General features: G+C 35.7%; 5 protein-coding genes across 5 annotated transcripts in view; 2 read left to right on the top strand and 3 right to left on the bottom strand.

The window, feature by feature from the left end:
• Positions 1–175: 175 nt before the first annotated feature.
• On the top strand, positions 176–1,080 carry LOC106108480. Its single transcript, XM_013289649.1, has one exon. It carries the CDS (start codon positions 310–312, stop codon positions 724–726), a length of 417 nt encoding a protein of 138 aa, XP_013145103.1. The 5' UTR covers positions 176–309; the 3' UTR covers positions 727–1,080.
• A 202-nt stretch (positions 1,081–1,282) lies between these two features.
• LOC106108647 lies at positions 1,283–5,228 on the bottom strand. The gene is made up of 6 exons (XM_013289902.1): positions 5,032–5,228; positions 2,680–2,877; positions 2,263–2,457; positions 1,982–2,128; positions 1,522–1,754; positions 1,283–1,414 (listed from the first exon to the last, which is right to left on the bottom strand). The coding sequence occupies exons 1-6, from the start codon at positions 5,134–5,136 to the stop codon at positions 1,288–1,290; spliced, it is 1,005 nt and encodes a 334-aa protein (XP_013145356.1). The 5' UTR covers positions 5,137–5,228; the 3' UTR covers positions 1,283–1,287.
• Positions 5,229–5,754: 526 nt separating this feature from the next.
• On the bottom strand, positions 5,755–6,989 carry LOC106108421 (coiled-coil domain-containing protein 65). Its single transcript, XM_013289586.1, has 3 exons — positions 6,855–6,989; positions 6,398–6,511; positions 5,755–5,943 (listed from the first exon to the last, which is right to left on the bottom strand). Exons 1-3 carry the CDS (start codon positions 6,987–6,989, stop codon positions 5,755–5,757), a joined length of 438 nt encoding a protein of 145 aa, XP_013145040.1.
• A 658-nt stretch (positions 6,990–7,647) lies between these two features.
• Positions 7,648–10,918, top strand: LOC106108648. Its single transcript, XM_013289903.1, has 10 exons — positions 7,648–7,870; positions 8,005–8,249; positions 8,631–8,738; positions 8,811–8,849; positions 9,001–9,163; positions 9,333–9,468; positions 9,547–9,696; positions 9,768–9,897; positions 9,997–10,167; positions 10,532–10,918. Exons 1-10 carry the CDS (start codon positions 7,744–7,746, stop codon positions 10,589–10,591), a joined length of 1,329 nt encoding a protein of 442 aa, XP_013145357.1. The 5' UTR covers positions 7,648–7,743; the 3' UTR covers positions 10,592–10,918.
• Positions 10,807–12,301, bottom strand: part of LOC106108420 (switch-associated protein 70-like) — a 14,421-nt gene continuing 12,926 nt past the window's right edge. The window contains exons 7-11 of the mRNA XM_013289585.1: positions 12,236–12,297; positions 11,839–11,975; positions 11,601–11,737; positions 11,395–11,519; positions 10,807–11,107 (exon numbers count right to left, since the gene is read on the bottom strand). Coding sequence (XP_013145039.1) covers positions 10,970–11,107; positions 11,395–11,519; positions 11,601–11,737; positions 11,839–11,975; positions 12,236–12,297 — 599 coding nt within the window. The 3' untranslated portion in view covers positions 10,807–10,969. The remainder of the gene's footprint in view (positions 11,108–11,394; positions 11,520–11,600; positions 11,738–11,838; positions 11,976–12,235; positions 12,298–12,301) is intronic.

Raw genomic sequence — 12,301 nt, 5'->3', positions numbered from 1 at the left:
TAAAAGTGAAATGAAACCATGATGGCATCATAAGGGAATTACAATTTCGTCTTTTAAAACTACAGATAGTCATTTAACTTTATTTTATATTTTACCGGTTATTTACTCTGTGGACTATTTCGCAACTTTTAAAATATTGTTTTCCAAATAGATAATCTGCGTAGTGCATGTCAGCTGTCAAAGTAATGTCACTGTCATAAAATTCAAGTTTCAACAAGTTTTATTCATTTCAAAAATAAGTGAAACTAGGTAGAATAAAAAGGAAATTGTTGTGTAGAATTCCCTTCAAAAGTTTAAAACTATATAAATATGGGAGACCATGATGATATTGAAGACAATCAGTATCCAGATAATGATGAATTCATGCCATACGCTACAGCCGGTAATTTGCCACAAAAAAACGGCGCGAAAGTTGCTATCTGGGGTAAAGTAACAAAAGTTACCGCTAATGAAGGATTCTATATTAAAACTGTAGATGATCAAGAGATTCTTATAAGATTAAAGAGGCCACTTAGTGAATCTTTGGAAGGATGGTACGAGATATACGGAGTTTCACAAGGCAAGAGTGTATTGTGTGATGAATATGTTCCGTTTACTGACGACATGACAAAGAATATTGATACTGAAGGCCATAAAAATCTTGCAAAGTTGCTGGCGGCTTTGGAAGACCCTTGGAATCTGGGAGAGAATCCAAGTGATATGAATGGAGTGACTCCAATGGAGTAATCCTGAAATGGATTAATAAGAAGAAAGATTTATGTCATGTTCATTTCACATATAAATCTTAAGAGTAACTCGAAAAGTACAAATGTTTGAAAAACTGAATCTAAAAGTTGTATTGATTTCTTTAAATATAGGATTTGGTCGAGTAACAAACTTACAAATATATATGTAAACAAATTTGTCTTAATTGTTAAACTAAACTTAAGAATACTAAATTTGAGTTTGCTATTCATTGGCTGAACTTTGATTCCATAGATTCTTGTTCATTTGTTAAACTAGAATTGTTACAAATATACGAAATATTATCATAAGGATATTAGATTTGTAAGTTTTCATATTAAATGTTTTTGTAATATACTTTTTGTTTTTTTTCATGCTCAAATACTGAATATTGCCATCACTATTATCTTGAGGTTTAACTGAGAAATAACAATAGAAGAATAAAATACATCACTTTATTAGAAAATAAAATATAACGTTGTTATAAAGTCACATACACTTAAAAATAAATTACACATATTGCAAGTGAATAAATAAATTTAATATGACTCTAGCTTCATATAACTACCAACAGACTCGAGGATATGCACGAACTCCTAACTCTTTGTCCCGTTTCTCTTGTAGTTTCATTCTCTTCTCATACATAACAGCATTAGACAGAGCTCCCTCTATGCAGGTCACGGGACGATACCTTAAAACATGAAAATAGATTTCAATTTAAGTGCCTAAAGCACTACTGTTTTGTTTTCTCTACTACAAGTGATTTCTACAAACATTTTACCAATAAGTATAACTTACAAAGTCCTTCCATTGTCATCAGTCTTCTGAATATTGTTATATTTCATGCTTGCCGGTCTATCCTTGCCACCTTTAAGAGCCAATTCCGTGAGGTACTTCTTGATGTATTGTTTCAACTGGATGTTTTCCTTAGCTAGTTTGGCCTTCTCAGCTCTCAAACAGATTGTCTGGACCTTCACTCTGTTCACTTTGTTTAAGAATTTATCCATTTTCATATATTCCTTGCATTCATTCTGTGGGATAGAAAATATTATGAATAAAAAATGTTACATAAAAGGTATCATTTTAAGCAAAACGGAGAAAAACATTGCGTTTGGTACGTAGTTAACGTTTGGAGCAATCGTGTAGTACATTTGGAACGATAGTGCAATGGTTTTGGTACGAATGTGCAGTAGGTTTGGTATGAAAGTGCAATAGCTTTGGTACAATTAAAATCATGCACTAATCAAAGGTACCATACTATCATCTCCTCATTAAGATATTCAAAGTTCTGCGGGATCCAATCTTCAGGACAATCTTCGAGTACATCCGACTTATTCTCGTATTTGCTGCATATTTGATTCATTTGTGTAATCTTATTTACTTTGCTATTTACTTCCGCAAGGCGCTGCTTAAAGGGAAGTTTAACTACAATTTTCTCAAGAAAGGTAAAAGATAAGATATAATTTCTTTGTTCCGAACTTTGTTACACTTATTTTGCAAGTTTTGCGAATACCTAAGTATATTAATAACGATACAAACCTTGATTGTATCTTGACTATAGTTTACGAGCACAGTCAACATGTCGGTGTCTCTACTGCTCGCGAGCTTAGATTCCTTCTTCATGTGCCAGTATCTCTTTGCGAGGTCCTCCTTATGGTTCGTCATACGACTGATCTTGTTACTTATCGACTTCGTTGTGCGAATCCATTCCTTTTGAAGATTCATTAGTATATCCTATAACATAAATTAAAATAAATCAATTCTTTAGTTTACTCATAGATCTTATTAAAGCTTGTCATTACTAGACGAATTCAAGTGTGTTTTTGATAGATTCTTAGGTTACTTTTCATTAAATTTCTACTTACTGTTCCTGTTTCTTTTATTATCTTCGTATTATTTATTTAAGTGCATTAATGTATAGTAATTTTCGTGAATTGAGATATTCTTGTCTCCTACCGTAGCTTGTTCTATAAGTCGTTCATTCCTCGCGATGTCTCTTTGATAGAAGTCGTCTTTCTCCCGCAGCGCGCGATAATGCCCCATCATCGGATTGTGATGGTCCTCGTAAGAATCGTATGTGTCACGGAGTTTGTTGAAGTACAACTCTATCTCCAATTGTTTCGGTCGACAGAGATTACGCATTTGTTCTTCGTGCTATATGTAAAAAAATAGTTAGGGCCTGTCCCACCACCATAGAGGCCAAGATAGCATAAAAATGATGTCTTAAAAGGAAACAAAATCAAATATTTCCATAACATAATTTACAGGCTGGATTGTTACACAATTTACTACTTTGTGGGAGAGGCCCTAAGTCTTACAAATATGTGAATTAGATGTTTAGTGTTTAGATATGAAAGGTATGGGACAGCTACTTTTATTATGGGAGTTATAATTCGTGTATAAAAATAGTCAATGTGTATTATTCAAACATTTGTGTGTGGACACATTTACGATAGTTTAGTGTTGAGAGTTGGTGACATTTAGATGGTGAGATTTGTATATCATTTATTAGTAGCTACTCTATATATTATTCTGATATATTGAATCAATTCATTGCTATAGTGAATGTAGAGATGTGTAGTTTGCTTTTCATTGTAGTTTTATGTCTATCAGTATTAATATTAGACAGTAGCGTGAGTTTCTTTTAACTTTCCCGCGTAATATATAGCAGTCTAACATTTTTCTCTATTCTGAAAGATGTTATTCGTGTACTTATGAAGACGGTTAAAATGTGTTTTTGTTCAACAGGCTCTTAACTGCCGCATTAGATATGGTCCAGGCAAAGAAAGCAAATGGATGAAGATATATCACACTTGCTTAAAAATGTTGGACAAAGCACAAATATCAGTGCAAGCAAGAAGCGACATAATGTCTCGCAGTGTGATAAAACCGATCACACCAGCTACAGTAAACAAGTTAAATGTAGGTACTAATGTAAAGAATGCCGGAGATAATATGATGGGTAGAGTACCACAACGAACGACGACTGAAAGCGAATACTTCTATACGCTGGACGATGGAACTGAATACGAAGATGAGACCACAGAGAAACAAAACGTTGAACAAGTTTATAAAAGAAATTGCGCCAATGGAAAAGACTGTGGAAAAGATCGAGACGAATACAGGAAAGTATGAACTTTCTTCTTCTTCTTATTGTGTCTTCTTCTTCTTGTTATTGTATCCCCTAGGTGGGACAGAGAGCGAGTACGCCACCAGCTGTTCAAAGTATAAACGTTAGCAAACATAAATGTTTTGCAAACATTATTTACCCGTTGAAGTGAACTTTAGAGATTAGATTTCTCTACTACGTTTTTAACTAACAATGAAAGGAAAGGCTTAAAGTTCCATACTGATTACGAGTACCTACTTAGTATCTTAGTTTAATAAAATTATTTAGTTATTTAAATTAAAATTATTTATTTATAGGAGCCGTTACGGCCTTCGCGTACCAATCGGCAAAGACGACGGTCGCGTTTGGAGTTCCACTTCAGCCGACGGAACCAATACAAACCTAACGTGAAGAGAAATCCAACCAACAACGACGATCAAATTTGGCAGTACTCACAGGAACGGATAGGTCTTAAAGATAATGCGTGCGCGTTGCATTGTTTCGTCGACGCTTTGAAAATGGTAAGGAAACAAAGACTTTTTTCCAAGTCTCTTTTTAATAAAATTTGGTAATCTAAACCCTATAGTTGCTTGAGTTTATTACAGACCGATGACACAGGATTTCCTAACAAACATCTGGTGAGACAAATAGTGACGAGGGACATAGAAGACCAAGAGTTGAAAGATTTCTTGCAGCAATCGGCTGATGATTGCTTTCAAATACTAAGAGGTATGGAAAATGCAAACAAATTTTTAGAACTTGAAAATGTGACAGAATTAAAGCTTTTGTTTGCCATGTTTACAGTATCTTAGGTGTATATTTTAATGCTACATTCTTTTGCAGCTAATAAAGTGAACAAATGTGAATACTCAAAGAACCTACTGATCTGTTTAACGGACAAAGGCAAAGCGAATTGTGACGATCTGAAGAGTGACGTGCCGGGAATGGTAGCCGGCGTGCCTAAAGCATACCAATACACGTACATAAAACATTTGCGACCATAGCTTTAATTAGTTACAATAAAGATGTTTTTTACTTAATGATCTTAGTTTAATTATCGATTTTAGTGACTGAATTTCATAATGCTAATGCTCCAAAGGGAGAAAACAAATTAAGTGACCAATTCGCACAAATACATCCGAATACATTAGTATACTTTTGGGGGACAACATCTGGATGCATTTTTTAACTTCTTTTACCTCAAGTCTCTCGTTATTCTTTGCGGTCAGCATTGCTATTTCTCTTTCTTTCTTATAAGCCTTGAAGTCACGATCCTGTATATAAGTGATTAACGTTAGTTTCATCTCCGCTCTGTCCTGATTGTCAGTTATCTCCAACTCGTCTCCTTCCCAGTTCTCTAAAAGTAACTCCTTTTGATAGTCATATTCTGTTTGGAGCTTGTCTAATCGTTGAGCCCCGATTCCTGTCGAAATATACAAATGAGGCCTAATTTAAGTCCCTTTCTCTTCATCACCCTTTTCTTATAAGGAGACGATAGAAAGGGAAAGTGGATTTGATGGTGGAGGAGACGCATAGGAAGGGGAAGTGTCTTCTTTATGTGCGTCTTCTCCTCCGTCGGATAAAGGTAGGCAACGCATCTGCAGTTGTGGATGTCTATGGGCAGCGGTCGCTTCGCCATATTGGCGGATTCAGGTGGCCGGTTGGTCGTTTGCCATCTTATGTTATATATAAAAAGCAATTGTTTTTAACAACTTATGTAACCACAATGTAATATTTAGAAGGGTGCAAACCTTTTACTAAACTATCGCTCAACTGCTGTGCTATTGTCGATTGTTTCGCAGCCAATTCAACTGTTTAGTTGCACAAATAAATATCGAGTAGTGTGTCCACCTCCATATAAGGTCATAGGAATCAAAGAGCGAATAAACAGTTATGCGATAACTTAGTTAAAGGTGTGTGCGCTAAGAGTAGTCCGAAGTAATGTGAATTAATTTAAAATACAAGTACTTACTGAGGAAATAATTTAAGTTCTCAGTATGAGTCTGGAAGGTGCGTCGGTGCTGTTCGTCAGAGTCCTCCAGTGCTCTTGTAAGCGAGACTATCTGGCGATCCTTCCTCTCTACCAGGAAGTTAAAGCTAATAATCATACCCTGGATACATATTCACTTATTAGAGAAGTTAAAGACATTTTCTAAGTTTCAATTTTTTTTATAATGTAAAGTAGAAAGCGAGCAAACGGCCACCTGAATCCACCGAAATAGAAAAAGACCGCTGCCCATAAACATCTGCAAAAGCAGATGCATTGCCTACCCTTAATTGACGGAGGAGGAGACGCACATAAAAAGGAAATTTCCCTTTCCTACGCGTCTCCTCCACCGTCGAATCCACTTTTCCTTCCCATCCTTTCCTCTTAAGAAAACGGTGGAAAGGTACTAAAAATTAGGCCTCCGGCACCACACTCATCAGACGAAGCTCGGAATTGGTTCCTCTTCACGCCTGTTTTCTGTGTGGTCGTGGTATTCCACTGAGCGAGCCGGCCCATTCATGCTTTATAACAACTGAGACGTAAATGTAACCGTAGACTTTCATTAAGTTTAAGATTACCTGTATATCCGAGGCCATCTGTTTACATTTAATTTTCCTCAGTACGTACCGCCACTCTTGGTTGATCTTTGCTGTATTCATCTTGCTGTACGACTCCTCTTTGTCAAGTTTATTCTGAAATAGAATAATTAACACATTGTGAAGACCAATAGGTCTTCAGGACCAGGACCTTTCGGAGTATTATATTGAGTAATAACTCAGTTAATAACTATATAAAGAGAAAAGATTTGTATATTTGTGTGTAATAAGATAACTCAAAAACAACTGGGTCGATTTCAAGAATTTTTTTTAATATTAAAAAGCTATAGTTATTATGCGAGCGTCAGCTAGTCTTACTATATGCAAACGTTTAGATGGATGAATGTTTGTTACGAGTTTGTAGCCTAAACGGTTGAATACATCTGGATAAAATTTGGCATAGATGTAGAGGATAGTCCGGAGGAACACAAGTTGGTACCTTAATGAACCTGGAGATGAGTTCCCGTTTCCTGCGCCTCGCTTCTTCCTCAAGGTCAGCGCGGTGCTGAAGGTAGCGCGCGCGCTCCTCCTCCGACATTCGCGCCAGCTTGTTCACCTTGCTTTTCTTAGGCATTTTGATTTACTGCAAGTACAATTCGTATTGTAAACATTAGTACACTCGCACTAAGTACTTCCGCTACTAAAATACTTTCCTAAAACGTTTCTGTAACAAACCTTGTTATCTCGGTTTTCTTATGAGATAGGAGAAATTGTTTTTAAATCAGTGGTACTTTGTTGGTATATCACTAGGTAGATAGAGTCAGATAATAAATAATTAGACACTACCATAAATGTGCAAAATGAGGACTAAAAATCTTATAAATATTTAACTTTAGTGAATAATCTGCGATTTGTACAAATAAATAAAATATTGCTCACCTTTTTCAATATCAGGATACAACTCTTGTAAGGCGTTACTACTTTTATTAAAACATCGATATTATTGATCTAACAGATAATGCGTTACTCAGCAATACAAAGTTATAAAACTTAGTAAAAACTTATTTTAAGTATGGTTACTTATAAGACTGCATTACTAATCACTAGAAATATCAATAAAACGTACAGACGAATTGAGTACCTCCTACTTTTGGAAAGTCGGTCGGAAAATATTTATGTACCCTCCTAATAATGTTTTTATACAAAGTTTCACTAGTTAAAACCCACCATAACATCGCAGGATTTAAACTACCATTACGTTACTATGGTTACCAACAACTGTCAATGTCAAATAAAACAATGTCATTGGGATAGAAATAAATAAAACACTTAAATAAAGGGAATAGTATTTTTTGATATATTATCATAGCAAGTCGTGGTATACAGTAATGGAATCCCATTCGGCGGGCACCCTACAGTCGCCGTCCACTTTCTCGGAGAGTTCCAAGACCGGGAGCAGCAAGTCAGCCGAGAGCGCAACCAAGGATAAAGAACAAGACTTCACTAAGGATAATGGTAATCAAATTTCATTTAAAGACAAAGAAACATCGTAGTAAAGAAAACTAGGGACCGTTCAATACTCAACTCTAGTTTACCTATTTTCTTAGAATTTCTACATGACATTAATAATGAGATGGTTTTTTTTCTAGCTGCGTCTCCAATCGACTTGGAATGTAAGATCCAAGCTGAAAGAATCACTAAGATTCTAGACGAGACCATCAAAAAGACTAAGCTAGCTATCTGCTTACCCGGTTTGGTGAAAGAGTACCGCACCCTAAACTCAATTCTCTCCAATCAGCATATGGATGACCTCCTGTTGATCTTCGATCAGTACGACAGCCCGTTGTTTTCAACTAGTCTGTTAAATATGGGCGCTTTTGAAGATCTCAAAGCTGTAAGTTATATAGTCTATTGATTTACATTTGAGATGGAGTCTTTTCTATACTTATAATATAATAAAGCATAAACACACACAATTTTTTGGCATAGGATGTCATTTCTTTAATAAAAAGCCCTACACTTACGACACGCTTTAGGTTGTATATTTACACGCTAGGGGGTATATAAATTGGAAAAAGCTAGATGTTGGTAAGAGATAATAAACTACGGGCTGCCAACATTAAGATATTACGGTAACGGTAATTTTGACATTTGCAATTGAGAATATGGAAAATGTAAACAATTAACTAAAGTTTCTACAATTTCATGTGGATGAAGCCGCGAACAGCTAGTAAAAATAACTTACTTAGATATATGTACTTCTTCTCTTTTTCAGGGTGATGTATCGTTAAAGAATCGGTTGAACCCGGAGCTCGGACTTTTACTCTACATTATGAACAGTTATCCAGCACTAAAGCCGGTGGTGGATGAAATGGTTCATGAGGTTAGGTTAGATTTGTATAGAGAGTTTTTTGAACCGTAAACAATTTGACTCTACATACTTTATATCTTACAGATGAAAGCAGATGCAACAAAAGAAGTAAGGATAACTATTGTAGGTAGAAATTAAAGTTATTTATCAAATCACACCCTTAAATAACAATTGATTTTTTTATTACGAAGAGGATATTGTAGTTTTTACTGGATACATTTTAATGTTACTAAACTCTGCTTTTCTACTTTCATCCTTGCTTAACATTTCATAGGCTAAACCAGAAACACCAGGCTTGAAGTATCTTTTGGCTCTTGAGAATTTCCGCGAGCTGATGGTAAAGCAAATGGAGACGACCGCGGCCGAGGAGTTGTCAATGAAGTTAAAGACTAGGAAGTTGGAAGCATCGAATGTCAAACTTACTAAGAAAATTGACGGTGACGTATAAATTGTAGCATCGTGTACACTGCAAAGGTCGTTAAATCTAATTAAGATCTTCGATAATGCAACGGATAAGATTGTCTTGGATAAATTTCATAGTTAGTATCATTATATGTATGTATATTAGTTGACCATAAATTTAAATCATTTCCATTTGCAAGATAGAATACACAAAGACATTAAAAGAAGAATCGGAGAACTTCGAGGAGACGATGAAGCATAAGGCCGAGGTGATCGCCAGCCTTGAGGCCGAGCTTGCTACACAGAACCGAGAGACAGCTGCCAAACTCCAGAAGAAGGTGTAAGTATACATAAACTTGAAGCGTCCGTACAAAATGTTGGACGTTAACCAGATTACTTTTATTGCTTTGTTTTCCAGTCTCGATTCCGAACGACAGATGGTATTAGCTACACGGGCACACTTAATCAAGAATGAAATGCTTAAAGAAGAAGAAGCGGAGAGTAAAGAGGTGTACGAAAATTTGCTGAAAGTGCATCTTCTAGAAGAAAAGAATTTAAGGGCGAGAAGGTTCGCAGAATTATTATGAAAGTTAGATTGTTTCTTAGTCACTTTCGAATATTACTTGCTATTTTTCTTAGACTTAAAGTTGAGACACAATTGCTATCATGGCTTCAAAAGTACGACGTAGAGATGGCCGACAAGCAGGTGGAGCTCGATGACTTCACAGAGAAGTATGACGAAGAAATGAGGAAGTGTAAGGAACTGGAGGTCAGCATTTCCTACATTAGTGTTTTGCACCTTGTTGACCATACTCGTAAATTGTTTTAAATATTTCTTTAGGCGTTATATAATTTTGACAACATATAGGATAAAATAGCAGAGCAGGACAAGGAATACATACCGCTGATGGCAGAAAGAGAGGCAGAGTACCACGAGGAGATGACCCAGAAGATGCAGAAGTTCCTGGAGGAACATGCAGCAAGGGTCATACAGTACGCGTGGAGAGAGGTGCTGGCGAATCGCGCAGAGAAGAAGAAGGTTACATTTTTACCTCATTACATTTGATAAACATTTAGGAATAGGTAGATGGAATAAGTTAATAGGATCATAATTAAGAAAGGATTGACGCGCGAACTTTAGATCGATCGGAAGACAAAATCGACTGTCTATAATTCATTTTAAATTTCCTGGTTCCCATTGCTTATGTTAGATATGCTTGTTACTTCTTATTCTTGTTACTTCTCTTGGTGTGTATTTTCTTAAACTCCCTTATATTTTACAGTTGAAAGGAAGAAGTAAAAAAGGAAAGAAGAAAAATTAAAAATCCTTATTCCATATTTCCTTGTTAATCTCTAATCATTATTCAATCCCAATCTGATCCTATCCTAAATCCTATTTTCAGCTGAAGAAACTTCTAAAGAAGATGCAGGCTGCGGAGGAGAAGAAAGGCGGGAAAAAGTAAATTGTGAAATTCAAATATTCTTGTTTTATTATTTATTGAATACAATATTAATTTTTCTTTTTATAAACTTCGTTTAATTTATCCTGAAAATATATTAATAGGTATAAAGACAATAGAAAAACAATTTCGATATAAATATTAAAGCATCTAAAACTTTTTAAACTTCTTTAAAAATATTTGTTTTATTGATATTTATATAATTACAAGCAGTATTATAGTTAAAAAAATTAACATGACCTTAAAATATTAGATTCTCGATTTTTCCCAATTTCCTACACTCTCTCTCTTGTCCCGTGGTTGTTTGTCTTTGCAGTATTTATTTTACTTTCAATATTTTTAATTTTGCTCATCATTTTATTAAGTTGGCTTCTGTTTTGATCATAAACTATCGTCGTCAAGTACTTTGAGATGTCTGATAGCTTTTACGTCTATGAGAGTGTCGGAGGAACTTTTGGTTGTTGGCACAAACGATATCGCGCGACGAGCTCTTTCCCCATTACGGAATATTGGATAATCCTGAAAAAGTAACATTGTCTATACTAATATTATAAAGAGGAAAACTTTGTTTGATTGTAATGAATAGCCTCAAAAACTACTAGGCCGATTTTTCCGAATTCACTGTTAGAAAGGTAATTTATCTCTGAGTAACATAGGTTGTATTATTTCATTTCTTTTTTGTTATTTTTAGATTACACGCGAACAGAGTCGCGGGCAAAAGCTAGTTCAGCCGTTTAGGCTACACGCTCTAACAAACATCCATGTAAACTTTCGCATATATAATTTTAGTAAGAAGTAAGATATACCCTCAGCTGTACATGCAGTGCCAGGGCGTTGTGCTCGGTCTGTGATATCTTCTCCTGCGCCGCTCTCAGTTCTGCGTCAAGTCTCTGCTTCTCTTCTTCTAACTCCTTCAGTCTTCTTTCGGCCTCTGATAGATTATATTTTTTAGTTGCTCCCCTTTTTGTTTTTAATGTTATTCTTATAGCTATCGTTTGTATTATGTTCTTACCTTTGAATTGTGCCTCTTTCTCAGCTTGAAGCATTTCGAACTGTTTCCTCTTAAGTCTCTCCTCTTCCAACATTCTATTCTGTTCTTCTTGGAGACGTTCTAGCTCTTCTCTTTTTTCCCATTCTTCAGTCAGAACTCTGTAAATCATGTTATTTACAAATTTTTTTCGACTTAACTAATTATATACTTTTATATCACTCCTCCTAACTCCTCTTACTTTACCTCTTTTAAATCTTACCTTGCTTGCAAAGCTCTCACAATCTCTTCATCTTTCTTAGCCTGCGTCTCCTCTTGTAGAAGTCTTTCAAGTTCTGCTTGCGCGTTCTTTAGCTCTTCTAACTTCTTACTATCCTTTTTTGATAATTCTGCTAATTCCTGGATATTAGAAAATTAATGACATTATATTAAAGTAAATAGGGATTGAAACCTTAATAAACTGTCTTTTAGTGCTAACTTATTCAACAGTGGTGGAACCGGATTAAACATCTTCTGTGTGCCTTCTCATCCATTGATTCAGAGTAGGCAACGTAATTGTGGATATATATAGGCAGCGGTCGCTTCGCAATATTGATGGATTTAGGTGACCGCTTGCTCGTTTGCTACCTTATTGTAAAAATAACTAGCATGTCTATTACCTGTGCCTGAGCCTCAGCGGCGAGGCGCGCGCGGACCTCACTCTGCAGGCGCGCGCGTGTCTCTCG

The sequence above is a fragment of the Papilio polytes genome, unplaced genomic scaffold (assembly GCF_000836215.1).
Source record: "Papilio polytes unplaced genomic scaffold, Ppol_1.0 DF821511.1, whole genome shotgun sequence".
In the NCBI taxonomy this organism is placed as follows: Eukaryota; Metazoa; Arthropoda; class Insecta; order Lepidoptera; family Papilionidae; genus Papilio; species Papilio polytes.
This window is presented reverse-complemented; position numbering and strand designations above follow the sequence as displayed.

Bases quoted from the DNA above. Each gene is read 5' to 3' on its own strand.
- LOC106108421 (XM_013289586.1), bottom strand. From the start codon at position 6,989: ATGCCTAAGAAAAGCAAGGTGAACAAGCTGGCGCGAATGTCGGAGGAG. The intron at 6,512-6,854 runs GTACCAACTTGT...ATTCTATTTCAG, and splicing joins TCATCTCCAGGTTCATTAAG to AATAAACTTGACAAAGAGGA. The intron at 5,944-6,397 runs GTAATCTTAAAC...ATATGTATCCAG, and splicing joins AGATGGCCTCGGATATACAG to GGTATGATTATTAGCTTTAA.
- LOC106108648 (XM_013289903.1), top strand. From the start codon at position 7,744: ATGGAATCCCATTCGGCGGGCACCCTACAGTCGCCGTCCACTTTCTCG. The intron at 9,697-9,767 runs GTTCGCAGAATT...TATTTTTCTTAG, and splicing joins AAGAATTTAAGGGCGAGAAG to ACTTAAAGTTGAGACACAAT. The intron at 9,898-9,996 runs GTCAGCATTTCC...GACAACATATAG, and splicing joins GGAAGTGTAAGGAACTGGAG to GATAAAATAGCAGAGCAGGA.
- LOC106108480 (XM_013289649.1), top strand. From the start codon at position 310: ATGGGAGACCATGATGATATTGAAGACAATCAGTATCCAGATAATGAT.
- LOC106108647 (XM_013289902.1), bottom strand. From the start codon at position 5,136: ATGAAACTAACGTTAATCACTTATATACAGGATCGTGACTTCAAGGCT. The intron at 2,129-2,262 runs GTTTGTATCGTT...CCCTTTAAGCAG, and splicing joins ATAGTCAAGATACAATCAAG to CGCCTTGCGGAAGTAAATAG. The intron at 1,755-1,981 runs GTATGGTACCTT...TCTATCCCACAG, and splicing joins ATCTTAATGAGGAGATGATA to AATGAATGCAAGGAATATAT.